The 27,107-nt window shown below is 38.2% G+C and overlaps 1 protein-coding gene across 3 annotated transcripts in view; it reads right to left on the reverse strand.

Annotated features, from left to right (window-relative positions):
* LOC136884004 (RNA polymerase II-associated protein 3) overlaps nucleotides 1-27,107 on the reverse strand; it is a 212,629-nt gene that overhangs the window by 162,902 nt on the left and 22,620 nt on the right. The window contains exon 2 of one of the 3 annotated variants that reach the window (XM_067156014.2): nucleotides 24,513-24,689. In XM_067156014.2, coding sequence (XP_067012115.2) covers nucleotides 24,513-24,689 — 177 coding nt within the window. Of the gene's footprint in view, nucleotides 1-17,267; nucleotides 17,480-24,512; nucleotides 24,690-27,107 lie in introns of those variants that run through there. The other 2 variants (XM_067156018.2, XM_067156027.2) reach the window with 2 other exon arrangements.

Consider the following 27,107-nt stretch of genomic DNA (forward strand, 5'->3'; position numbering starts at 1 on the left):
CCCATTTTTGCACAGTTCCCCCAGCACCTGAAGAGCTGCACGTCACTTTTAGCAGGGGACGCCCTAACCTTTTCCGAGGCACCACATCTGCTTTGTCCACATAGGCTATTGTTACGATGGGCTCGCCACACCCAAAGGCATTTTATACCTACTGCCAGGTTCAAAATTAGGCCGCCCCTAACATGGAGACAGACGCCTTTCGTAGCCGCTCCTCTGGAGTACAGACGCTACGGGTATGCCCCTTCCGCCAACTCCGCCGTACCGAAGTCCACCTTCTCCGCCGTAGATGCCGCTGAGGTCTTCACTCGTAACCCTGAGCAGGGACCCATACCAGATCAAAATCAAATCAAATCAAATCAAATCAAAATCTCTTTATTTGCAAATGAGGTGTCTACCTTGGTGGCAAATGGTACACTAAAATACATTATTGTCAAGCACTAAATATTAAATTAACAAGAGAAGAAAATTTTCCTATAATACAATATTATACAATTTACGCTAACAATTTTTTCTATTAAACACACAGCTCATCCTTAATAAATTTATATTGTTTACAAAATTCTACTTATAATATCTCCTGTACTACTTACAAATATAGTCAACTGATATACAGTATGTGGAATTACTTCAAATGATACTATACAACTGGTATAAGATTAATATTTACATTGCATTTATTTATTTACTTTTTTTTTTTTAAACCCGTTCTGGATCCTAAGTAGCATAACGACCTGCTGCGTCTTAACCAGAGCCCCTTTTGCCACCACTTTTCAGAGTTCCTGAAGGGCCTTCACAGCTACCGTAGCGGTCCCAGGGCCCTCGAAGTCCCCACCGTACTTCACCCCTACAGGCAGTCCCCTACTTTGGCTGTCCAAACTCCATGGACCAGGGGATGTAATTTTTTTTTAACACACATTTTTTTATTTACAATAACCTGCACTGGTCGAATGCCCTCTAACACTTCATTTATTTTCTCTGTTGCTGTTTATTTTCTTCTTGAATATCTGTACAGATTTTGGAAAAGGATCAAACACTATCCCTTGTAAACTGTTCCACTCCTTCACACCCTTCCCAATGAATGAAAATTTACCCCAATCGCTTCTGCTAAAATTCCTTCTAATTTTATATTTGTGGTCAGTCCTGCCGATATAATTATTTTCCAACTGAAGCCTCTCACGGATATCTCCCCATGCTTCTTCTCCTGTATAGGCTCTATATAATCCTATAAGTCTAGTTTTCTCCCTTCTCTTACTTAAAGATTTCCACCCAAGTTCCTTTAACATTTCTGATACACTACTCTTTCTCCTGAAATCCCCTGTTACAAATCATGCTGCTTTCCTCTGCACACTATCTATTTCTTTTATGAGGTATTCTTGGTGAGGATCCCAAACACTGTTTGCATATTCCAATAATGGACGAACCATACTCAAGTAACTTTTTTCTTTTAATTCTTTGTTGCATCCTTTAAGTAGCCTCATTATGACATGTAACGATCTGTATGCTTTCCCAACAATGTCATCAATATGACCCTTCCAGTGCAAATTACTTTCAAATCTCACACCTAAGTATTTGCACTTGCCATCTTTTGGGATAACTACCTCATCCAAAGTATATTCAAATTCAGTTTTAAAGCTCCTGTTTGTAAAAGTCGTAACAGTTGATTTGCCTCCATTAACCTTCATATTATTTTCTTCAACCCATTGTTGGATACTTTCAAGGTCCCTTTGTAATTCTGAACAATCCTCAATGTTGTTTATTTCCCTATAAACAATTATGTCATCTGCATACAATCTTATTTTTGATGTTATATTGTTCCCTAAATCATTTGCGTATATTAAGAAAAGTAACGGACCGATTATACTACCCTGTGCAATTCCCTTCCAAACATTCTCTTCCTGAGATACGTTATTTCCTACTTTGACTTTCTGAACCCTTGAATTTAGAAACGTTTTTATCCAACGTGTAACCCTTACGTCCAATCCTATTCCCTCCAATTTCTTTAATAATATTCCATGTTCCACTCTATCAAAGGCTTTGGAAAGACTATGGCTATGCAATCTAACTGACCTCCTGAATCCAAGTGATCTGATATGTCCTGCTGAGATCCCACCAGTTGTGCCTCACAAGAAAATTTCTTTCTAAATCCATACTGGCTCCTCATGAACCAATTTTTATCATCACATATCCCTCTGATGTACTTCGATATTAAACTCTCCAGTATTTTACAAACTATACTGGTCAGGCTGATTGGTCTGTAGTTCTCTGGTTTCCTTTTATCACCCTTTCCTTTATAAATTGGTATTATTATAGATTCCTTCCATTCCTTTGGTATTACACTATTATTTATGACATAGTCAAAGAGAAATTTTAAATAAGGCACTATGTACCACCCCATTGTCTTTAATACCTCCCCAGTAATTTGATCACTTCTTGCTGCTTTTCCTTGCTGAAGCAGTTGGATTTCTTTGAAAATATCTTCGTTTGTGAATGAGAAGCTTCTTGTTTCCCTCTCTCTCTCTCCTTCTCTATCTTCTGTTTCGGTTTCCAACTCTTGACAATAATCTACTGAATCTCTAAATTCCCTACTAAATAGGTTTGCTTTCTCAGTATCTGTTAAATAGTGTTCACCCCCTTCTCCCACCATTGTAGGAATTTGGATTCCTTTTCCTTTTTGATTCCTGATATATGAATACAGCTTTTTCCATTTCCCTTTGTGGTCATTACCCTCTTGAAGTATGCCATTCATATAATTCTCTTTTGCTTCCTTTTTCACTCTATTCAGTTCCCTCATTAGCTGTTTTCTAGTTTCTCTACTCTCCCTACCCTCTTTGATTTTCCCGTTTACTATTCTACATTTTCTTTTTAATTTTCTTATTTCCCTTGTATAATAAACAGGGTCTGAGGTCATTTTACCCTTCTTAACAGGTACAAATCTCTTCTCTCCTTCCCAAATGATTCCTTTAAATTTAGCCCAGAGTGTATCCACATTACTCCCTTCACTCATCCAACAACTGAATTGTGATTTAAGGTAAGTCCCAAATTCATCAACTTTAGTTTTTCTGTACAATTTCTTGTCTTGTGTAACCCTCTTATTAAGCCTTTTTGGTACGAGTCCTACATCCATTATTACAGCCTTATGGTCTCCTATTCCTTCAATTACCTCAGTTTTATCAACAATTTCCCATGGTTTAACCAAGAATACATCTAGTAAGTTATTGAGACGAGTCGGTTCTTGTACTACTTGTGTAAATCCTCCCTCCCAAATTAACTTATTTGCCAGTTTCTGTTCATGGGCTTCACTTGCAGCTCCATTCCATTCAACTTCAGGCAAGTTTAGATCTCTCCAATTATTACTGTATCATTATTGTTTTTATGAGTATAATCTATTATTTTCTCAAAGATTTCCATGTCTCTTTCCTCTCTTCCCGGCCTGTATGTTCCTATAATTCCCACCTCCTTCATATTATCACAAACTAATTTTATCCCTAATATTTCATCCCTTTCATTGGTAAACCATTCATGTGAACAGTAAGTTTCCTTCACCAGAATAAACACCCCCCTCCCTTTTTATCTCCTCGGTCTCTACGATAGACTGTGTACTCTTCTGGAAATACTTCTCTATTACCCACCCCTTCTTTCAACCACGATTCCACTCCTATCACCACATCAGTCTCATAAGATGTTACACACCGGGTCAGTGTGCTCTGGGACTCACATAGGCAGGGGCGCCACTCCCTGAGTAGGGCTGCCTCCGAAGAGACGTAATATATTGGATGTTGCGTGTGTAATTGTAGTGGATGATTATGTAGTTAATGTGTCAGTGTCAAGATCTTCTGTAGTATGATTTACGTCACAAATTGAGAGAAATGTGATTATGCTGTCAATCATAATGGATGATTTTACATGTGTGTAATTATGAGGTTCTTCGGATACATGTGCTGGCGTATTTAAGATGATAATGTATAGGCATGATGAAAATATGAGCTAAGGTATAGTGAATGATAGGGTCGTCAAGAATATTATGGTGATATAAATGCCGCTATTGTAATGATCTGGTTTGTTGAAACAGATACTACGGCAATATAATGAGTTATTGAGAATGTCATTGAACCTATGTTGAGGATAGTTAGAATGAGATGTTCATCATGCAATTTTAAAAGGATTTTTGGATATGCAAATGATAGGATGTACTGAAGGTACTTTAGAAGGTGTCCCAGAGATTATAAATGTCGAGCGTGTGAGAAATCATCAAAATATTAATCCATGACGGCAAGAAGGTAAGATATGTGCATTTGAAGGATGAATTACTGAGAGGATCTTTGATAAAATGACATGAATAAATAACAAGATATGTTGTTTTAAGGATAAGATCACCTGATGCAGTACGTTAGCATTCAGTGAGTAGTGCTTGTAGTAATTCACTTCTTAGGCAGTAGTATTTATTTACAGGAAATCTTTGGAGGAGAGCAGATGCCATGAGGACATCCTATTATTATCGTTTACACTGATTATGTTAGTAGTTAGACGTTGTTTATTTTTTAGGTATGGTGGAGCAGGAGGTTCCAGACGTGTGCTGTTGTTACCATGATTGATTTATTCATTAAAATTATCTGGTCACTTTGGCTGGTTAGCAGATGATTACATTATGGTATGCAATGTTGTGAAGACCGGATCGTTAGGATATTCAGGTTGTACGTTAGGTTGATAGATAGCTAGACGATGAATATGACAGATAGAATATGAGAGGACAAACCTTGAGCCAATAAGTGACAAAAAAGAACAAAGTGAACATTTATAGAATTAATTTCGTGATTGGCAGATATTTTAAAGAACTGTTAAGTAATTCATTATTTCGTGATCAATTTCTCAGAAAATGTGTTGAAATTAATTATGGAATTTTATAAAAATTAGAGTCAAATGACTGTTTATGAAGTGTTTAACGAAAACCAACAAAGGTTAATTGGCATGATATTTATTATTTTCAATTATGTTGTTAAATGATTATGATTATTATTTTATTTCGCATGAATGATTAATTAAAATGGAATATCCTTTCAAAAATTATATTGCGATCTTCTCATTCCGCTAGCTTATGAGTTAATTTAGCCTTATGTAATTAGGTGGAATGTAAATTTTACTCTGTTTACATGAGCCTGACGTTGGACGAGAAAGATATAACCAGTACCCGCCGAATGTCCATGCCCATGAGTGGAATCTTTTGTAATCCGCTGATACCAGCCGAGGCTTAATCGTAAACAAACATTTATTTCGAGCCACACCCACACGAACGGTTAAAATATAGGCTATTAGTACGATAGGGTCGCTGCTCCCAAAGTGATTTATTAATGACTGGTCGATGCTATGAAATGAGAATGCAGAATGTTGCTGGAATGAAAGATGACAGGGAAAACAGGAGTACCCGGAGAAAAACCTGTCCCTCCTCCGCTTTGTCCAGCACAAATCTCACATGGAGTGACCGGGATTTGAACCACGGTATCCTGCGGTGAGAGGCTGACGCGCTGCCATCTGAGCCACGGAGGCTCAGAGAAAGTAGTATATTTTAATATAATATATACTGGCCAATGGCCGTAGCTGTGTTGAAACACCGGATCCCATGAGATCTCCGAAGTTAAGCAACATTGGGCGTGGTCAGGAGTTGGATGGGTTGCCTCGCGCTGTTGGTGGGGGGTAAGGGAATGGAGGAGCGGAAAGGAACTCGCCACCCTACCGCACGTAAACTCCAGCTCAGGAACACCTCTGCGGAGGTTCGGACCTGCCTTCGGGCAGAATAACCCTTACCTTACAATATATACTGTTCATCAGGCCTGTCAATGTGGCACCCGCGGGTGCCATGGTGCCCACAGTATACCTTTCTAGCGCCCTCCAACTGCAGATTTAATTCCATCAACTTTAACCACAGCTAAAAGTTTACGATTATTTTTGAACGTACAAGTAATTGTTACATTTTTCCCGGACATTTCAATGATTGTGAACCTCCTCTTTCTCTTCTTACTTTTAGCTGTACTCATTCCACAGGCCACACCCTGTAAAATTTCAGAATATTCTGTTTAGAAGTACAGTACACCATGTTTTGTGACAGCTCTGTACATTTTAATCGCTCCTTCCTGTTGAGTGCTAAGCTGAGGGATGTTGACAGTTGGTATTTACCTGTCAGAACACCTTCCGGGAAGTGATCACATTGTGAATATTTTATCAATCCTTCCTTCTAAACATTCTTACAAAGCATCTGGTTCACAGAGTCCTCAGATGAATTCATATTGTATTCTCAAAAGAAGGAGTGTGCTAGTTATCTGTAAGTGTATAAAAATATTCAGTCAATATCAGAATACATAATAATAATAATAATAATAATAATAATAATAATAATAATAATAATAATAATAATAATAATAATAATAATAATTTTACGTCCTACTAACTACTTTTATGACCGGGCAAGTTGACCGTGCAGTTGGGGGCGCGCAGCTGTGAACTTGCATACTTGAGATAGTGGGTTTGAATCCCACTGTCGGCAGCTCTGAAGATGGTTTTCCGTGGTTTCCCATTTTCACATCAGGCAAATGCTGGGGCTGTACCTTAATTAGGCCACGGCCGATTACTTCCCACTCCTAGGCCTTTCCAATCCCACAGTTACCCTAAGACCTATCTGTGTTGGTGCAACATAAAGGAAGTGGTACCTGCTTTTATGGTTTCCAGAATTTTGTCCTGCAGGAGTTCTTTAATGTACCAGTAAATCTACTGATACAAGACTGACATATTTATGCATCCCAATACCACCGGTTTAAGCCATAATCAAACCTGCCAAGTTGGCAGGTACAGTTTTAAGCCTTTCTCTTAAAATGGAACTGAAATATTGTTATCTGGACTTATTTTCCATTTTTCTTTTCCAGAACAATACACAGCTCGATCTTGTGGTTTAGTTTCTTCAAAAACTGTTCCACTGTATGTGCTCGTCATACCGTGATTATGATTATAGACCGACATGTAAGTGTAGTGTGATATTCCAACATCTCCCTTAACAACATCAGCATGGTCATCAGTCCTAAATACTATAAGCAAATTTTAGAGTCAATAGCACCAAGATATTCTCCAGCATAGAAAATAAAAGCACCAAGAACAGAAATGAAATCAACACAAATACACATACAATGTAAAAAAAAAGAAACAAAGTTATACATAGTAAGCAAACTGATGAGATACAAGCTCTTTGGTCTAAGATTCAATGGAAAATTGAAATAAAACATGACCTTAACAAATTCTGTTGCTATATTCTACCTATTACATACAGAATTATAATTAAACATTCAAGTAGAATTTCCAAATCAGCAGTTGACGGGAAGAGGCAGCAGCCGTTCAAATACAAATTGAATGTGACTATAAGTAAATGTCAACTTCACAGTTTAAAACTGAAATATATGAGAAATATTAACTTAACTGCCTTTTAATCCTTTTATTACTTGCATGCCACCAATACAACTCAAATTTAAAATATTAAAAAATATTCTTTATAGGATATTGAATTATACCAGGTATTTTTTTCTCAAACTTATACTGTGTGAACCCAATTAAAATTTATTACCCAACAGATTAATTGATTTAAAGGCATTCAATTAACCAATCAAAATTGGTATCGATCAGCAGCTCTAATGTTAATGCATATATAATTATTCAATATGCAATTTGAATCTGAAGCACCCATAATGATTTGATAAAAAATGAATAATTGATGTACAAGCTGTCAAAGAAGGAAACTAACATTTTTGAAAAAAGTACAATCGTTGCATGGTATCTTGTAAAAGAAACCTATAATAAATTCAAAGAGGTAAGCATAAATAAATCCAAAACTAAGAACTGTTAGGCTCCTTACCAAAACATTGGCTCCAAACTGTATAATATATAATGCAGGAGGCTCAGTTATGGATAAGGAGCACATGCCTGAAGATCTTGCCTTAGCATCACCTGATTTAGATTCAATATGAAAATTGTGCTACATACTGTAGTAAGACAGAGCAGAAGTCAACCCAAAACCCAAATGTAGTAAAAATTCTCATCTTCCTGCTTTTCTATTTCAACACAAAAGGAGTTGCTGTTATTTTTCTATGCAAGACATCAGGATAATATCACTTATATTTCTACTATGATATGCAGATAATGTAACACCTATTAGACTAATTTGTATGTACAAAAACGGATGAAATAGCACTGATTTTCTGAATTATATGAGGGCTGGTTTTTTTTTAAGTTCTGTTTGTTTCTAAGAGTAAACTGCATAGTGGCAGGAAGTGGGTCTGCGCATTGTACGATTGCACCGCTCCCTCGCTACAACTGCCGTCAGTGCTGGCTCCAACCCCTCAGTCATCGCCGAGCTACGGGCGAGTAACGATAGAGCCAATCGTGAGTTGCGAAGTGCGATTCGTTTCCTTCAAGCTGAAGGATGAAGCGCTGCTGAAATTCATCGCAGGATGAGTGAAGTGTACGGTGAACACTGTATGAGTGACAGTGCTGTGAAAAAATGGAGTAGGAAATTTGCGGAAGGTCGAACAGATGTCCATGACGAAGGTGGTCAAGGACACAAGTCAGTCGCTACTGCAAGTTTAGTTAACCGAGTTAACCAAGTGATCCGGAAGACACGGAAGTTTACAATTAGTGAACTTTCCACAAAATATCCAGACATTTCATGGTCTTCCCTGTACAAAATTGTGACTACCGAGCTAGGATACCAAAAACTGTGTGCCTGCTGGGTCCCAAAAATGTTGAGCGAGAGCCACAAAATGACAATGCATAACCGCATAGTGTCAATGTGACAAAAGTACTTCTCCAAAAGTTCAAGTGGGAAGTCTTTGACCACCCACCTTACAGTCCTGACCTAGCACCCAGTGACTATCACCTCTTTTGCAAAATTAAGGCATGGTTAGGTGGACAACGCTTCGCTACCAATGAAGAACTTCAAGACACTGTAATGACCTACCTGAGTTCACTGGCAACAGTATAGGAAAGCTGATCTCCGTTATGACTAGGGCTGGGATTGAAAAATAAAATGCAAATGCATATTTTGAACTTAGTGCATATTTTGAACATTAGCGCATATACAGATATATTTTTCTGTTATGTGTGATCGATCATCTAGGATTTCTGAATAAATGAAAAATATAATGAAATCTATATGTTATTCATCCCTTGGCAACACGAGAAGCCTTCCCTGATCAAGGGAAGTGCTTTCAGTGTCTCAATACAAGGAGGTAAACAGATAATGACCCTTTTCACAACAGTTATTTCCCTCTTTCTGACATTCCTTTCTCTTTTCAGTAGCCTAACTAAGTGCATTCATCTGTTAACTTGTTCTTCGTCTGTTGCAGTGTTTTACCAGGTTAAACTGTAAAAATGCCTAAAGATAGGAGCTCTAGGTCTTTTTTAATTAAACAGTGGATATCAAGCAATAGTGACTATACAAGTAACGGTGGTGTAGTGTATTGTCAAGTGTGCGATAAGAGTGTAAAAAAGTCAAAGAATAATACTAGATTATAAATTCCACCTATTCAATACATGTATTGAATAATCTAGTATTATTCTTTGACTTAAAGTACATTTCAATATGGACCATAACATGAGATTTGTAACATGTAAGAGTGTAAAATGTGCTAAAAGATTCAAATGGAACAGCATTCGAAAACAACTTCACATCTCAGATCAAGAGAACAGAGTAAGACTACGCAACAGCTACTTTTAACAGACGTCACAACGGGGTGTGAAGTTAGTACATTTTGATATTAGTAAAGCTTTTGTATGCAGCTACATTCCACTGCATAAATTGAATAATCCACATCTACGCTTGTGTCTTGAAAAGTATTGTGCTAACCAAAGAATACCAGATGAATCTACCCTTAGGAAGAACTACTTACTTTCAGTGTATGCTTCCGTCGTGGATTAGATACGATCTGACATAGGAGGGAACTGTACCTGGATATTGGTAGACGAGACAACCAATTCGTGTGGTCGACATATTGCGAACTTCATAGTGGGTAAATTATGTCCAGAAGAACCTGGCAAATCTCATTTACTTTCGTGCAAAGTCCTTGAAAAAACCATTAACGCTACAGTTGCAAGTTTTATCAACAATTCCTTGCGACTTCTGTGGCCTAGTGAATCAGAGAATGATTGTTAAAAAGTGCGCCTTTTAGTCGCAGATGCAGCTTCGTATATGTTGAAAGCTGGTCAGTCTCTTAGAGTACTTTTTTCCAAATCTCATCCATGTCACATGTTTGGCCTATGGATTGCACAGTATTGCAGAAGAGATGCGTACCCTCTTTCCATCTGTCAACAAAGCAATTTCAAGTGGGAGAAAACTATTCCTAAAAACACCGGCTCGTGTACAGTAGTACAAAACTCCTCTGCCTCAGGTTTCTCTTCCACCGGAACCTGTTCTCACAAGATGGGGAACTTGGTTATCCGCATTATCGTTCTACCAGAACTTCAATCAAGTGAAAGATGTAGTTAAAAGTATTTATGATAGTCATACTGCGTGTGTTCGTGAAAAAAGTGCGGATTTGAATCTGAAACTGTATATAAAGATAGTTTCATCCACGTGCATTATTTGTCACTTTCGAAGTGACCCCTACACAAATCCCTTCAGTTAATTCAAAACACCATTAGTTTTTTAACAGCGTCCCTAGTGAAACTGGAGAAAAAGTTAAAAGGAAACTCAGTACGGTGTTGGGCATAAACGCCGGACTGAAGAAGATTATTTTTACAATTTGCTTTATGTCGCACAGAGCTGCTCGACTAAGTGGTATGTTAAAATTATAAAATTATTTTATTAACAACCACCTACTCAATACAATATAATACACTCATTGAATTATAAAATAATCATGAGGTGTCTTAAAGAATGGCTTAAATAACGGAACATGTTTCGTTCGGCATTGCGAACATCATCAGCCGTTAAGGTACAAAGACTAGGTCAGGGCCCTGAACTTAAGTGAAGATAGGAGGATATTGATAGGAGGATTTTATAAATATTTTTATAAATATTTTCTTTTGTAATAAGTGGTATGTGTCAAAAATATATCAGATGTAAGGCTTTTCAGGCGTTTGCTCTATTAACCAGCGTTTCGTCTTAGGTCTGACACTAGACTCATCAGAGTGGGATGTGTCAGACCCTACCCACTGACGCTGGGGTGTATACCCCAAGCAAGCAGCTGCAAACTATTCTCTATCTTGGGCTAGTCTCTTCAGAAATGTGTAGAAGTGACAACTGGTATCCCTCATAACTAGGTCCCTCTGGCATTCCTTCCTTCCTTCCTTCCTTCCTTCCTTCCTCAGCTCCTTCAGAATTGTATTCAGCATTTTTTCCTGCCTTAGAACATGCCCAATCAATACATCCCTTCTCTTGTAAATTAGGCTCCACAAGTATGGCTTTGCTAATTAAACCCTCAGCAGAACATGTTCGTTCATTGCTTGTCGACAATACTACAGATGGACGATACCTAATACCATGATCACTTGACTGCCGGCACAGAGAAACACTCCCAGTTCACGTGATCAACTCTGCTGGGCAGGTAGCGATAACCATACTGAGAAAGACAGAAGAGTGAGAGGGATGGCTGAGAGTGACTGACTGGCTAGGAATGCGGCCTTGGGGCAGGGGTTTGTGAGTTAGGTATTTTTGTTACAACAACTAGCCTCAACCGTTCTGCAGGTAGAAAGAAATGCAGCTTCTTCTTGTACTGTCACATACAAAGTACCGTAACAGTAAATGATACAGTCGCGATATTTAATGTACACATGTTCACGGAATACCCTACTTTATTCCGTATATGTACCGTATGTCTTTATGATGTCAGAAATTAATGAGAGTTATGTGCAGGGATTTTCTTTCCTGCAATTACGAATGTTAAATATGGGGTGCGAGATATATGCAGTGGCGAGTTATATGCGAGCAAATAAGGTACATCTATATATATATATATATGAAATAAGAGTTTTGTCTGTACATTGCTCAGAATTTGAAAAGAATGGTATTTCTGTATTGGTCATGTCCACAGTAACAAGGAAATGCATTTTTAACTTTTCCGTAATTTCTGTCTGTCTGTCTGTCTGTATGTGCATGCATCATGAGAAAACAGCCGAAGAGAATTTAATGAAAATCGGAATGTAAAGTCGGGTGATGAACCACTACAATCTAGACTATAAATTATTTTATTCATGCTGAGTGAAATGGTAGTTTAGGGGAAGGCCTGAAATGTAAATCTCAAATAAGTTATTTATGTTATTTGTGGTCTTATCGATAAATATTACATAACTAACATAACTTTAGTTATATCGTAAGTTAGTAGTAGTTATGTAAGAAGTTATTAAATTTCCGATCACTTATGTCTTATACATTGTTACCGTACCCCATATAATCACAGAGAGATTAATGAATTTGGATTTTTGTTACTAAGTCCTTATCAGCGCCGAGTCACGAGAAAATGAGTAAACAGAATTTAGTGAAAATAGGTAAGTCCGAGAATAAGGAACTACAGTCTACGACATAAACAATTTTGTAAGACGCCCTAATATCACAGAGTCGAAAGAAAACTAATGTGAAGGCCTGCAATATAGAAAGCTCATAAACTATATCAACAATATCATTACATTGACCAATGTTTGTTGTGATGTGCTTTTTGTCTTGTGTTACCACTCATCCCCGATAGATAGGATTACTGCAGCGTACCGAGTTTTTTTAAAAAAATTTGCTTTACGTCGCACCGACACAGGTAGGTCTTATAGCGACGATGGGATAGGAAAGGAATAGGGGTGTGAAGGAAGTGGCCTAGGCTTTAATTAAGGTACAGTCTGGTGTGACTAATGTGTAAATGGGAAACCACGGAATCCCATCTTCAGGGATGCCGGCAGTGGCGTTCAAATCCACTATCTCCCGGATGCAAGCCCACAGCTGCGCGCCTCTAACCACACAGCCAACTCGCCTAGTCGTAAAGAGTGTAACAGCCTGCCTGTATATTGGCGGGAAGTAGCCGCGGGGTTAGATAACTTCCTTCTTTAACATGCCATTCCTCTGGTTCATACATTTTCTGATATTACTGGTACGTAACACACTGGTTCATCATAGCATTCGAGCTATTCAATCCCTACTCTGAGGCACTGATTGGAATGAGTAGTGTGCATATTTAACAGAATAATGACAGAGGAGTGTTCACAGCAGTCTGCTACTTGGATATTCCAACTCTGGAACTTTGGACTGTTAGATTGGCACCGTAGTACTGTTCGTTGAAAGTGAGAAAATGTGCGGTTTTTCATTTGATTGAGTATTTTATATGATAACATTGCTTTCAATCGCTACATTCCTACTGATGTTTTTGTAATGGCCTAGTTAGGAGAACCATCAAGTCAGTCTTTCTGAGAATCCCGTAGCGAAGCACGGGTACATCAACCGCTCTGCAGGTAGAAAGAAATGCAGCTTCTTCTTGTACTGTCACATACAAAGTACCGTAACAGTAAATGATACAGTCGCGATATTTAATGTACGCATGTTCACGGAATACCCTACTTGTACCGTATGTCTTTATGACGTCAGAAATTAATGAGAGTTATATGCAGGGATTTTCTTTCCTGCAATTACGAATGTTAAATATGGAGTGCGAGATATATGCAGTGGCGAGTTATATGCGAGCAAATAAGGTACATAATTCTTATAAGTGTCATGGCAACTACTGTAACGTATGCATAGGAGTGCTCTGTGTGTATCATGCAGAAGTCGCATAACTGGTAGCATATTTAACCCGCAAGTGTGTGCTAAGTGTACTTCTACAACTATGGTTCGAGTTTGGACATAAATATCAACAGCTACAGTATGTCCATCCAGAAAGAGAATAAGTGCATAATGCATTTGAAGCAATGATGAAGGACTATGAGGCATGCCTTCAGTTGTTAAACAGCTTTGCCAACCCCAGGGAAGAGTCTCTAGACTCACTTAGGATTTCCGTAACTTCCGAGGCGCCATCTCCTCCAAACTTACCAATCTAAAAGAAGAGCTGTGCAAATTAGCATGGGAGCTCGATTATCAAGAAGAGCTCATTGATGAAGGAGAGCAGTACTGCAGTAGGAACTGCCTCCTAATCAATGGAGTCACTGAGGAACCACAGGAGGATATCTACGAGAAAGTGAGGAAAACTTTCTGAACAAAGTTCAGTGTGGACTTCCTGATCGAGAGCTTGGACCGGTGCCATAGGATTAGGTGGTCTCAGCACTCGGCAGTCCCATAACAGTTAAATTTACCTGCTACCATGAACGTGACCATGTGTGGAAGGGGAAGTGGCTCCTGAATGGCACAAAGGTACTTGTTACCAAGTCCCTCACCAACCCGCAAGACTATATTAAACCCCGCGAGGGATCATTTTGGGCCAGCCCACATCTGGATTAAAGACTGACACATAGTGATCCACCTTTCCAATGGGACGAAAAGATCTGGCACCACTGTCACTGAACAGCATAAAAAATGTATGGGATAACAGTGCCAACTGATATGAAACAATACAGCTCGATATTAAATTTGTCTGTTATTCGTAAGTGTTTCTGTAAGTGTATTATGTGTGTGTCTATGTGTATATTAGGGATAGTAAGTGGAAACCTTTATCAGGATTTTAGGTAAGTTGCATGCTATTTCGTTAACATTCCATTATACAGCTGATCCAGAACCCTGTACCTGACACTGACCCCGGCAACATCCCCCCCGCTCTCATCACTTCTCATTTAAGGCATTCTCCTCACACAGGCGTTATCGCCCTCTACCAACTGTTTATAGTGCTGCCATGTCAGTGCGCTCTCCGTGGTAGCACACTTCGATGAAATTCAAGCCCTAATGAGAGCAAATAATACCCATATTCTTGATATTAGTGAAAGCTGGCTCACCCCAAGCATATGCTCCGATATGGTTCAATTTGACCAGTATTTCCTCTTACGGCATGATAGATCCGAGAGCAGAAGAGGAGGTGGTATGGCCATGCACTACAGAAACGACTAAAAAGGCCAGGTGATGTGTGTATCATCTAACAACGCAGAGCTAGGGCCAGAGTTCATGTCTCTTGAAGTAATTATTTTTTTGCTAGTGGCTTTACGTCGCACCGACACAGATAGGTCTTATGGCGATGATGGGATAGGAAAGGCCTAGGAGTTGGAAGGAAGCAACCGTAGCCTTAATTAAGGTACAGTTCCAACTGTAATATGTCAATTTTATATCTTAGTATTTACAATTTAATTACAAATCAGGTACCTGATTTATGCCTTAAGGTAGTACTATGCCTGTACTATGCCCCCAAAGAAGGGCAAAACATGTCTCATATGGAAATAATGATAAATTCCTAAATGTTTAAAATTTCTAATGTATTGAATAGGTGACATAATAAACTATTTAGCATCCTACCTATAGTGTGTTCAATACGGATCAACAATGATATTTATCATTTGCAAACATGCCCCTAAACTATAGATAAAAGTTATTCAGCCATCTTGTCCTTGCCTGTATAATGAAATTAAAAACATGATGGCCCACCATGATGTACTTTATCGATGCTTTAAACAAACTCGTGATCCGAGTGACTTCAAAAAGTATTGCGTCCTTATAAATTTTGCCTAGGAATGCAACCATCAACAAAAATGGCTAAAGTATGATGCAGTGAAGCCTGCATTGTGTGTTTCAGATACTGAAAATTTTCAAGGAAACACAACATTATTCTGAAAACTGTTTCCTTTAGATTCTACACACCTTAAACTACCTTCTGTACAATCATCTTGCTTCATGATAAATTCAGACCACAGCACACAGCCAATCAAATCCAGGACCTCATCACATTATTTGGTTGGCAACAACTGCAACACCCTCTCGAGCCCTGATTATGTGACAAGTGATTTCCATCATTTCCTTCACATGAAGAACATTTTTGGTGGCAAGCATTTTGATGACGATGATATTGAAGGAGTATAGACGTGGCTTTCATCATAGTGTCGTCGTTCTATGACGAAGGCATACAAAAATTGGAGCCCCATTACAACAAGTACCTTGATAATGGTGGTGAATTGTGAAAAAAATTTAAGGCGTGTAGAATCTAAAGAAAAGAAAATGATTTCAAAATAATTACACAATGCAGTGCCGACGTACTTCATGTGCTTATCACAGGATAGCGTGCAGTGGTTTCACTACCAGTGAGCTAGCCAGCCAGTGTCTTGGGAAGGTGCAGTATTCAACCGATGTGCCCATGCCGCACTGGGGCGAAACACTGTTTTTTTTTTTTTTACGATTGAGTCTCCTGAATTTTATTCAGCTATCTCAATCGGAAGCCATATTTTTGGTCATGCTAGCCCGGGGGAGCATATATAACAAGTGGAGATGTAATTTCCCCCTAGTACGTCAGCAATGCATTGTGCTTATCAGAGGATAGCTTGCAGTGGTGTTTCTACCGGCGTGCTAGCCGGGCAGTGTCTTAGGAATGTGCAGTATCCAACTGACTAGTCCATACTGCACTGGGGCAAAACACTGGTATATTTGAAGACTGAGTTTCCTGAATTTTATTTTCAAAATGTTGTGTTTCTTTGACAAAAAAAGGTCAGTACTTAAAACATGTGCCTCGTATTTACAGGTATTGGCCTGGAACTATTTACGACAAGAACTTAGTTTATTGCTCACAAGAATGAAAAAAATATTCGTCTTTAGATCCCAAGATCATGGGTTCAAACCTGGCAGAGGTAGCCGGATTTTTGAAGTGCTCATTTTAAGTCCATTCGGAACTCCATGTTGTTCAAAGCCGACATGTAAAAGATCTCTGGTGACATTTGGTTTACCCGACAAACTTAATTAAAATTCAGCCACAGATTGTCCATAGGTCATCTAGCAGATTAAAATGGAATGTCAATACTGACATGTAGGCAGCCTAAATGGCATCAAATCAAAGTGCCAACACAGGGTAGTTGGGGCCATACATTATTATTACAATACAAAATTACTGTTCATTATACAGTCTTTTAAAACATTCAAATTAAAATATAAGTATCCATGTCAAGCTTTAAAAATCTGCTGAAAATGGATTACATGCCTTGCAGAATTCAAATTAGAATCTGACATCCAAGCAATCATAAGTTCTAATAATGTAGTCATTAAGGGTTCAATCAGTTTCTTTTCAAGATCCTAATTTACATCTGGGAAAAATTCTTATCATATGACAGAGAGTTTCTCATTAATTCAGTACAGTACTTACGAACACTAAACCGATTTTGGAGAAAAATCCTATTGATCAAGGTGAGTGAGGCCACGTGGTGTAAACTGCTTGCACTTTGTCTTGTATCACATATGATGTATGCAGCTGCTGTTAAGTGTCATGATAAAAGAATGTGTCAATTTAAATTCTCTTGCATCCCTTATTTTCCAAAAGTATAGTCAAGCTAAAACCTCATGATTTGACGCTACAGTGTCACAAACTGTCATTATCTCAGTTGCAAAGTTTTGCTGAGCACTTTAGATTGATTCCTAATAATTACGATAAGATATGCACAGTAAGATAAGATAATATAAGATAGTAATGCATTGCTGAAACCATTCAAGTAATTTCCTTTGTCAAGTTATTGCTTAAGTTCTGACAGACTGATTCCACCTGCACACTGATTAGTCACTGCTCACAAACAACAACAGGATTCACTACAACTAAATGATGAACACTGTGAGTATTCACTTCTTCTCTCTGAAGTGTGGACTTTTCAATCTGTGGTATGCTTCTGGTGAAATGGAAGAACAAATGGCTCTTTAGAGCCATCTTTAGACACTATCTATGACACTGTTACATGGTCTATTTTAATGAAAAACTCAAAAATTCCTACCAGTGAAAGTCCAAAGTAATCTTGAGGTAAACAAATTCTTCTTCTTTTAAACTGCACACTGTACCCAATATAGAAAGAACTTTATGACCTATGCTTTGTGCTTTAAGATTTTCCTTAGTTCAATACTGGTTAAAAAAAAAAAAAAAAAAGGGATAGCATTGTTTTCATGTTTCTTGGAAACTGCAGAGGGGTAGAAGAAGGTAGGTAGGTAGGTAGGTAGGTAGGTATATCAAAGAGAGTCTTGTTCAGGAGCCATCACCTCACAGAAAGTTGGCAGCCATGGAGTAAATTTTCACATTTTGTGCTTCACATATCAGAGATGGCGTACCATGGAGGTCAAACCAATGTCGGAAGTTCCATGTCCAGGATAATCTTCTCAGTCCATGTCCTAGTTTCTCTTCTATCTTCCCTTCTGCGAGCAGTTGTATCAGGCCGCATTGTCATTTCTGAAGATGTGGAGCACATACTTCACGACACACAGAGTTTTATACAGGAGATTCCCAAAACACGCTTCTTGAAAATATCGATTCTAGGTTTGATTTCTACAAGTAGATTCCAGCATTCTAGGCATTTGGGATGTGACACCCTTGTAATGGTATTTCTGTCCAGGGTGACAGAGTTGATTTTCTTATAAGCTGACTACCATGAATTTTGCTTTTGAATGTTTACATTAAGGTCAAACTCCTTGCTTACTTTGTTGATGCTGTTCAAAAGGAATTGAAGGCCTTCTAAATTGTCAGAAAGTATCAAGGTGTTGTATGCACAATGGATGATGTTTATTTTCTTCCCGTAGATCATGATTCCGTATCAACTTTATCAAGGGCAATTTGAAAAATGACTTCCGAGTATAAGTTAAACTGAGTTACATTCTGCAAAATACATGCAAAAAGGAATAATACTAACCTGATCAGTGTTTCAGTGCACAATCTGACCAGAATTGTAGACGTGTTATTTTTGGAACATTTTCCAATTCTCAGTTTATTTTATGGCTAATCTACAAATATATCATATACATACTATTACTCATAAACTTATCAACTGAATGAATTACAATAACAATTAGATTTAACTTAACAATAATAATTCAAAACTTAGCCTGGATGTAACTGATGTAGTCAATTAAGGCTGATGTTGCAACCAGGAAATTTTCAGGCTTCACCTTGTATGCAAATGTGAGAGTATATTCTTCCACAGTGTGCTGAAGAGTATTACACTTATACTGAGGGGAAGAAACATTGCTCACGTCCACAGGTTTAACCTAAGATAAAATCTATACATGATCTCTGGGCGGTGTTAATCCAATAGTGCTGTCTTTCTGGCAACCGGTTGAAGTATCCACAAAGACGCACACAAAAAACTGTTAGTTGGTACACTTATTTATTTACAATTAATTATATACAAGTTACCCCTTAAACATGCACATAACCCAATTAACTGCTGTCACAACAAAACACTCATATCTTTTTTTTTTTTTTTTTTTGCTTTACGTCGCACCGACACAGATATGTCTTATGGCGATGATGGGATAGGACAGGCCTAGGAATGGGAAGGAAGCAGCCGAGTCCTTAATTAAGGTACAGCCCCAGCATTTGTCTGGTGTGAAAATGGGAAACCACGGAAAACCATCTTCAGGGCTGCCGACAGTGGGGTTTGAACCCACTATCTCTCAGATGTGAGCTCACAGCTGCGCACTCCTAACCACACGGCCAACTCGCCTGGTATCCCAGCAATGTTAGCTGTTGCTGTATCCATAAACAGGTTGAAGAGTGCAGGCATGAGGGATGAACTTAATGACTGCCTGCAGTGAAGGGAGTGAGAGCCCAATTGGACATCAGATAACACTTGTGACATTATGGTTTGATCCATCTAACATACACCTCTTGAAATGTGTGGCAAATAATAATAATAATAATAATAATAATAATAATAATAATAATAATAATAATAATAATAATCGTATGGCCTCAGCTACCGTGTGCAGACATTTCAATTTGACGCCATCTGGCTGTCTGCTCGTCAATTTCGACGTTCCGTTTTACTCTAGGCCCCCACTAGATGGCAGACCGAGTAAACCGAAACTCTCTTGGGCGTCTATGGCTGAGATTTAATGAATTTTGTCGGGTAAACACCAAATGTGTCACCAGAGATCTTTTACATGCCGACATCGTACGACATGGAGTGTCGAATGGACTTTTTTTCCGCCCTTCAAAAATCCGACTACCTCTGCCGGGTTTGAACCCGCTATCTTGGGATCTGGAGGCCGACACTCTACCGCTGATCCACAGAGGCAGCTAAGGTGTGGCTGTAAAGTGGTCATCATATGAGATTGTGTGGGACCCAATCAAAAATTTTTCCCTTGTCCAAAAATAATAAATGCATGGTCTCCTCTTCTCTGTGCCTCTTCATCACCAAACATGTGGCTTGGATTGCATCCATGGTACTCCATCCTCTGACAAATCTGCACTGATTTGGTGTAATGGTAACAATACTTCTGAGTATGGCATAAAAGTCGAAATGACCAGTAATTGATACAGACTGTGACATGTCTCTTCTCTTTCCAAATTGGTACAGTCATGTTGGTGGTCCACACACACACACTGGGTAGCACGTTCTCGACTACGATTTGACTGAATAGTGTGACTAGCAATTCCACACCAAACTGCTCAATCATATTCCAGATATTAGTTGGTACATCGTCAAGGCCAGTTGCTTTCCCATTCTTCATATTCTTAAGGGCTAACATCACTTCTTCATTTGCAGTATCTGGACCAGATATGGGTTGGGAGCTCAGTATTGGTGGATCTGGCTAGGTTCGTCCAGCTACAGTAACAAGAGTAGACTGCACAACCAGTGATACAACACTGAGTTTTGGGCGGAGGGAAATAACCTGACACTCTAAAGGAGCCAACAGATTTGAGTGGATGAGCTCCTTTGGGATGCCAATAGACTCTCAGTGTAGGAAATGCCACTGAAATCTATCAGGTATTGTCTGTACTCAAGATTAGTGTCAGCCACCAAAGACATCTAAATTCCTGGTTAGGGGTGGCCTAATACATACCTGGCGGGAAGCCTAAAATACTCAGATTGATAACTGGGCGTATGAAACCACCACCTTGTGACAGACTCTACCATCTAGCTGGCATTGTTTGACCTAATATCCAGTAAAACGTAGCAGCTGTGAAAGTGTGATTCAAGGTGACTTCTGTACAACACCCTCTGTACCATCACTAGCCCAATCCACAACATCTGAACTCAAGTAAAAGTTACATAAGTAGCACAGCAGTCATCAATTAGCAGATCTCCAGAGTAGAGATATGGGAAAACAGCTTGCCACAACAATGGACAAGACCATCTGAAAACCTAGCTGCTGCACACTACAAGACTTGGCCTGCATGGCGGAGACTCAACAGGCTTCTCACAGGAGTCACTAGATCCAAGGCTGCTCTGAAGAAATTATAGTTTTCCACGGCATCTAACGAATGCAAATGTGATGTGGAACAGAATATACCACATTTTCTCACATAATTAACGGCCTTGCATAATTTATGCATCCCAATATTTTTGGGTCCAAAGTGAAGAAAAAGAAATGTTCGTGTATTTGACACACCCACTTCTTCAAACATCCATCATGCAGCTCCAGATGAGTTTTGAAATAAAGATGTCAACTACTCAGGTAGCAGCCTTCCTATTGCAAAACCGGGCATTCCAAATACGGTCAACGTACTGATATCAGCTGGTAGGAAATACCACTGCACTAGTTCAGCGAGAGAATCAGTGCAGAAGTGACTAGTTACGCTCCATTTCAGTCTGGTACAAATGTATTTTATGAGTGTTTTGGGCGGGACATGCGTTTTCTGTGATCTCAAAATTGTGTGTTAGTCTACAGTGAGCAAGTATTTGAGTAATACTGCATCATCTAAACTCGCGGTGATCAGTTACGCCAAAACATACGGGAGCAGGCCAACGGGCCGCAAGTATTCTGTGTCTGAATGCAACGTGCGCTACCGCAGTAACAGGGAAGTGCACGTCGAGCGACTAACAAGTATCGTCATCTATAATCTTCATATCTGTATTGACAAACTACACAATTATAAATAGGAAAGGAATTCCACCTTATCAATACTTGTTTACTGGATACGAATGGTTTGGGGAAATATAGGAGGATGGTTGCCCAGTTGTACTTCCTCTTAAAACAATAATCACCACCACCACCACCTGGGGAAATATAGCACGGTCCCCCCTTCGATGCCTGGCCCTTCTCGTGTTGAACAGTAAACAAGTATTGATAAGGTGAAATTCCTTTCCTATTTATAATTGACTAACAAGTCTCGCAAGCATTTTGCGGACCAAAAAGCGACAAGTTTCCAAAAGTAGGGGAGGGTCTGCTTAAATATATGATTTGGTTACGCAATGTTGGATATGCCACTTCTCACAAAATACTGTATTTTAAAGGAGGAGAAACAGCTGCTGCGCATGGAATGAGTGTAGATTCACAATTAAGTGAAGGTTAGGCGAGGCTTGATGATTAATTTTATGAAGAGAAATGGACTTTCTCTTCAACGGAGAACAACATTATGCCATAAAATGCCAAATGATTTCAACCAAAAAGTAATTGATTTTCACTGTTTTGTGATTGAGAAGCGTGAAGTGAAGGAATATTTGCTCTCCCAAAGACAGACCACAGGTCAGATGCCAATCAGTTTCCATATGCCACAAAGTCGAACAATCTAAAAGAAAGGGACATCGAGTGTTATCGTTCGCGCTACTGGAAGCGAAACAGAATGATGTACAGCAATGCTTGCTGTTAGAAGTGATGGTAGAAAGCTTGCACTTCATTTTGTTCTAAAATGAAAAACAATGCCTAAAGTCAAATTTCCGTGAGGGATCCTATTGAAGGAAAAGGGTGGATGGACATGTCACTTGTACAAGATTGGATATAAACGCTTTGGGGAAATATAGCAGGGTCCCTCCTTCGATAGCCAGCCCTTCTCGTGTTGGACAGTTTTTTTTTTTTTTGGCTGGTATGTCAATATTATGTACTTACATGAATTGTACCTTTATTAGTACACATTTATTTCACGTCAGATCATATTATCAGCTTGTAACGGAAATAATATTTTCCAGTGTCGGTACTTCAAACCCACATGTACCTGATGTACTGTATTTGACTTTTCCGAAAAAAACTCACGTTGGAATTTTACACCAAATGACAATTAACTGCACACGAGTTGAACCAATTATGTTTATATTATATTTGATGTATCTTTTAAAGTAAAATTTCCGCGAGGGATCCATGTTCGTATTGAATTGTAAATAATTTACGCATCCAAAGTTTTCGCCTGTATTTTTTTGTCAATAAAGTGTGTTAATTACGTGAGAAAATACGGTAGATCACCTGTAAAAGTGTACACATTTTCTAACCTAGAGCAAACTTCAAGATATGATGCCTGCTAACACTGCCATAATTGATGTTGCTTGCCACTGGGCAGGATTTGTTTGATTTTCATTATGCTACAATCTAATCATCCCTTTTAATGTACATATCTGTATTTACGATAAATAATAAAGTTAACCAACTGAAACAGTATGTAACTTTCCTTGTGATATGTTCGACTATAATAATAATAATAATAATAATAATAATAATAATAATAATAATAATAATAATCAAAACAACATAGAGAATTCATGAAAAGATTTTGGGAGAAGAAGATTATCAGACCAAGCTAACAAGTTCAAACGCACTAAAGAAGAAAGAAAGAAGGAAAGAAAGAAAGAAGGAAAGAAAGAAAGAAAGAAAGAGAGAAAGAAAGAAAGAAAGGCAGAAGAAGTCGACTCGTAATTTATGATTCAATCTTTTATAAAAATGTGAACTTAGATGAATGAAAGTTATGTAAGGAACAGGTGTGTGAAGTGGCTTAGATATGGAGCTATATTATGCAAATTAACGAGGCAGGCATACCTAATGGACTTGTTCAAAGCTAGCAACAAACTCAATGCGAGGCAAAGGAGATGAAGGCTATACTAAGTCATTTACACCATAAGAGTCGCAGAAGAATAGAAAACCACAGGAAGTTGTCAAAAAAGGTCTTGGAAATGCCTAGGTTATTTACCAGGTTGAAGAAAGTTAACACTTTTAGCTGATTTCTAATCTGGAAGTTGTGAATTGCAAATATGAGCCAGAAACTACAAATTTTCCAAAAAATTCAAATTTTAGGATTCTGTTTTCCAGACAATTATTGGATTAATACCAAAATATTTTCTAATTAAATCTCACTTTTTATAGCCCAGAATTAAGGTACATACTTTCAATTTAAAATAGTGGGTAAACATGAGCCTTTTGGACATAGTCCCAGAAATATGTGCTTTCAAATAAGCTTTCTTTAACAATGATTTAATAAAAATACACTAAGAGAAGACAAGTGCATGCTTATCAATTTATAAAGCACTCATAATACAAAGAGCTTACAAAGTTTTATAAAATATTGTTTTGCTTTCCTACAAGCATTTGATTTGACTTGGAAGGACCCATGAAATTTAAATGTAGAACTCTGTTCAATATAATGAAATACTGAAATTTACATACCATTAAATACTCTATTCATGCTAACATAGAAACAATAACATACCTTTATTTTTGCGAGCCGATCTGTGCAAAGTTCTCTGATGTCTTTCAAAACGAGCTTGTAAAATATGCATCATTATCTGATGACCAAAATCATCACCTGATTCGGAGGAGGTATATATGGAGTAATCATCATCGTCGTCATCATCGTAACAGTCATCATCAGTATTTTCAGGTGAATCTAGCAGACAAAAGAAGAGATGTGAAAATCATATTGTTTACACTGCAAATATTATATACAGTTAACCATCCTCAATATTTAATTAGAATATAAACTGATAAGTCATCCCCAAATATTACCATCAATAAAAAAAAAACATTATCTCATGAACGAGAAAATAACAATAAGATTATTTTGTTACAATACATGTTTAATGTCCCTACCACAGCTATAGACTTTTGCACCGAGATTTGAACCTGCAATCTCAACCATCAAAGGTTAATGACTAACCAACTATGGTATGCAGCCAACACTGGTTATACCAGAGCTAAACAAATCACTGAAAATGTTATCATTTATGGTACATAAAAGATATGCAGTATGAATAACAGAAAGAAAAAAAAAAGAAAGAGAAGTTGTTATAGTTTATAGACTATTTTGAGCATACAATTGCTATTATCAGCAGAACCTTTTGAATAGACTATGATTTTGAAGAACTAATAGCCTGTGCTTGTAAAATATGCATACAAAATCATAATATTCAGAAGCCAAAATGTAGACAAGTCTCTGTATGGAGCATATGACACATGACTACTTGGAATAGAGAGAGAGGCTAGCAGTTTAACATCACACTAAGGTTTTCTGTAACAATGCGATAGAAAAGAGCAAGAACTGGAGAAGAAGTGGCTGTGACATTAGTTAAGGTAAAGCCCCAACATTAGCCTGGTGTGAAGATAGGAAACCACATTCAGTACGGCCTATGGCGGTGTTCAAACTCACCGTCTCCTAATGCAAGTTTACAATACAAGAAATTAATTTCATAATTTAGTCCATATTGTCGACCTTAACAAATGTTATGGTACTTTTAATACTTTTGTAAAAGTGAAATTCGCCTAAAAGTACTATAACCCTTGCAAGTTTACATCTTACGTGGCCCATACTGCACAGCTAACTCATTCGGCCTAGAAAAAATTTCAACAGGTTTCATGTTAATATACATTGCAGTATTCTAAATTTACTAATATGATATATACCTATCTTTTCTTACCAATTCTTACCACAAAGATCATTGTGAGGTACCGGAAGTGTAGGACCTCACTACCGGTATGCATTTTGTTTGGATAGTATTATCTTAAAATTAGACCTTTGGCATGCTTTCGTTCATTCCATATGAAATCCGACACCACATTTCCTTTCTTTGATTTGTGTGTTCTGATATTTATGCCATGTTCTTGAGGGTTGAGTGAAATTGTTTAATGAGACTTGTAGTGTAGTTATTAGCCGAGTGTTTGAACTTTGTTGGTTGGTAGTTGGTTGACATACAAGGAACAGTATGCAAGCTCCTGTCTGGTCCCTTGGGTGAATGGTCACCATAAAGAAGCAACAAGATGTTACAAGGGGTTGTTGTTGTTGTTGTTTGAGACATCAGGCCATAGACTGGTTTGATGCAGCTCTCCATACCACCCTATCCTGTGCTAACCTTTTCATTTCTGCATAACTACTGCATCCTACATCTGCTCTAATCTGCTTGTCATATTCATACTATGGTCTACCCCTACAGTTCTTACCACCTACACTTCCTTCAAAAACTAACTGAACAAGTCCAGGGTGTCTTTAAGATGTGTCCTATCATTCTATCTCTTCTTCTCGTCAAATTCAGCCAAATCGATCTCCTCTCGCCAATTCGATTCAGTATCTCTTCATTTGTGATCGATCTATCCATCTCACCTTCAGCATTCTTCTGTAACACCACATTTCAAAAGCTTCTATTATCTTTCTTTCTGAGCTAGTTATCGTCCATGTTTCACTTCCATACAATGCACGCTCCACACAAAAGTATTCAAAAACATCTTTCTAATTCCTATATCAATGTTTGAAGTGAGCAAATTTCTCTTCTTAAGAAAGCTCTTCCTTGCTTGTGCTAATCTGCATTTTATGTCCTCCTTATTTCTGCCATCGTTAGTTATTTTACTACCCAAGTAACAATATTCTTCTACTTCCTTTAAGACTTCATTTCCTAATTTAATATTTCCTGCATCACCTGCCTTTGTTCGACTGCACTCCATTACTTTTGTTTTGGACTTATTTATTTTCATCTTGTACTCCTTACCCAAGACTTCGTCCATACCATTCAGCTTCTCGAGATCTTCTGCAGTCTCAGATAAAATAACAATATCATCGGCAAATCTCAAGGTTTTGATTTCTTCTCCTTGGATTGTGATTCCCTTCCCAAATTCCTCTTTGATTTCCTTTACTGCCTGTTCTATGTAAACACTGAAAAGGAGGAGGAGACAAACTGCAGCCTTGCATCACTCCTTTCTGGATTGCTGCTGCTTTTTCAAAGTCCTCGATTCTTATCACTGCAGACTGATTTTTATACAGATTGTAGATAATTCTTCGTTCTCGGAATCTGATGGGGTAGTGTTACATAACCTTTCT

Source organism: Anabrus simplex, chromosome 1 (assembly GCF_040414725.1).
Source record: "Anabrus simplex isolate iqAnaSimp1 chromosome 1, ASM4041472v1, whole genome shotgun sequence".
In the NCBI taxonomy this organism is placed as follows: domain Eukaryota; kingdom Metazoa; phylum Arthropoda; class Insecta; order Orthoptera; family Tettigoniidae; genus Anabrus; species Anabrus simplex.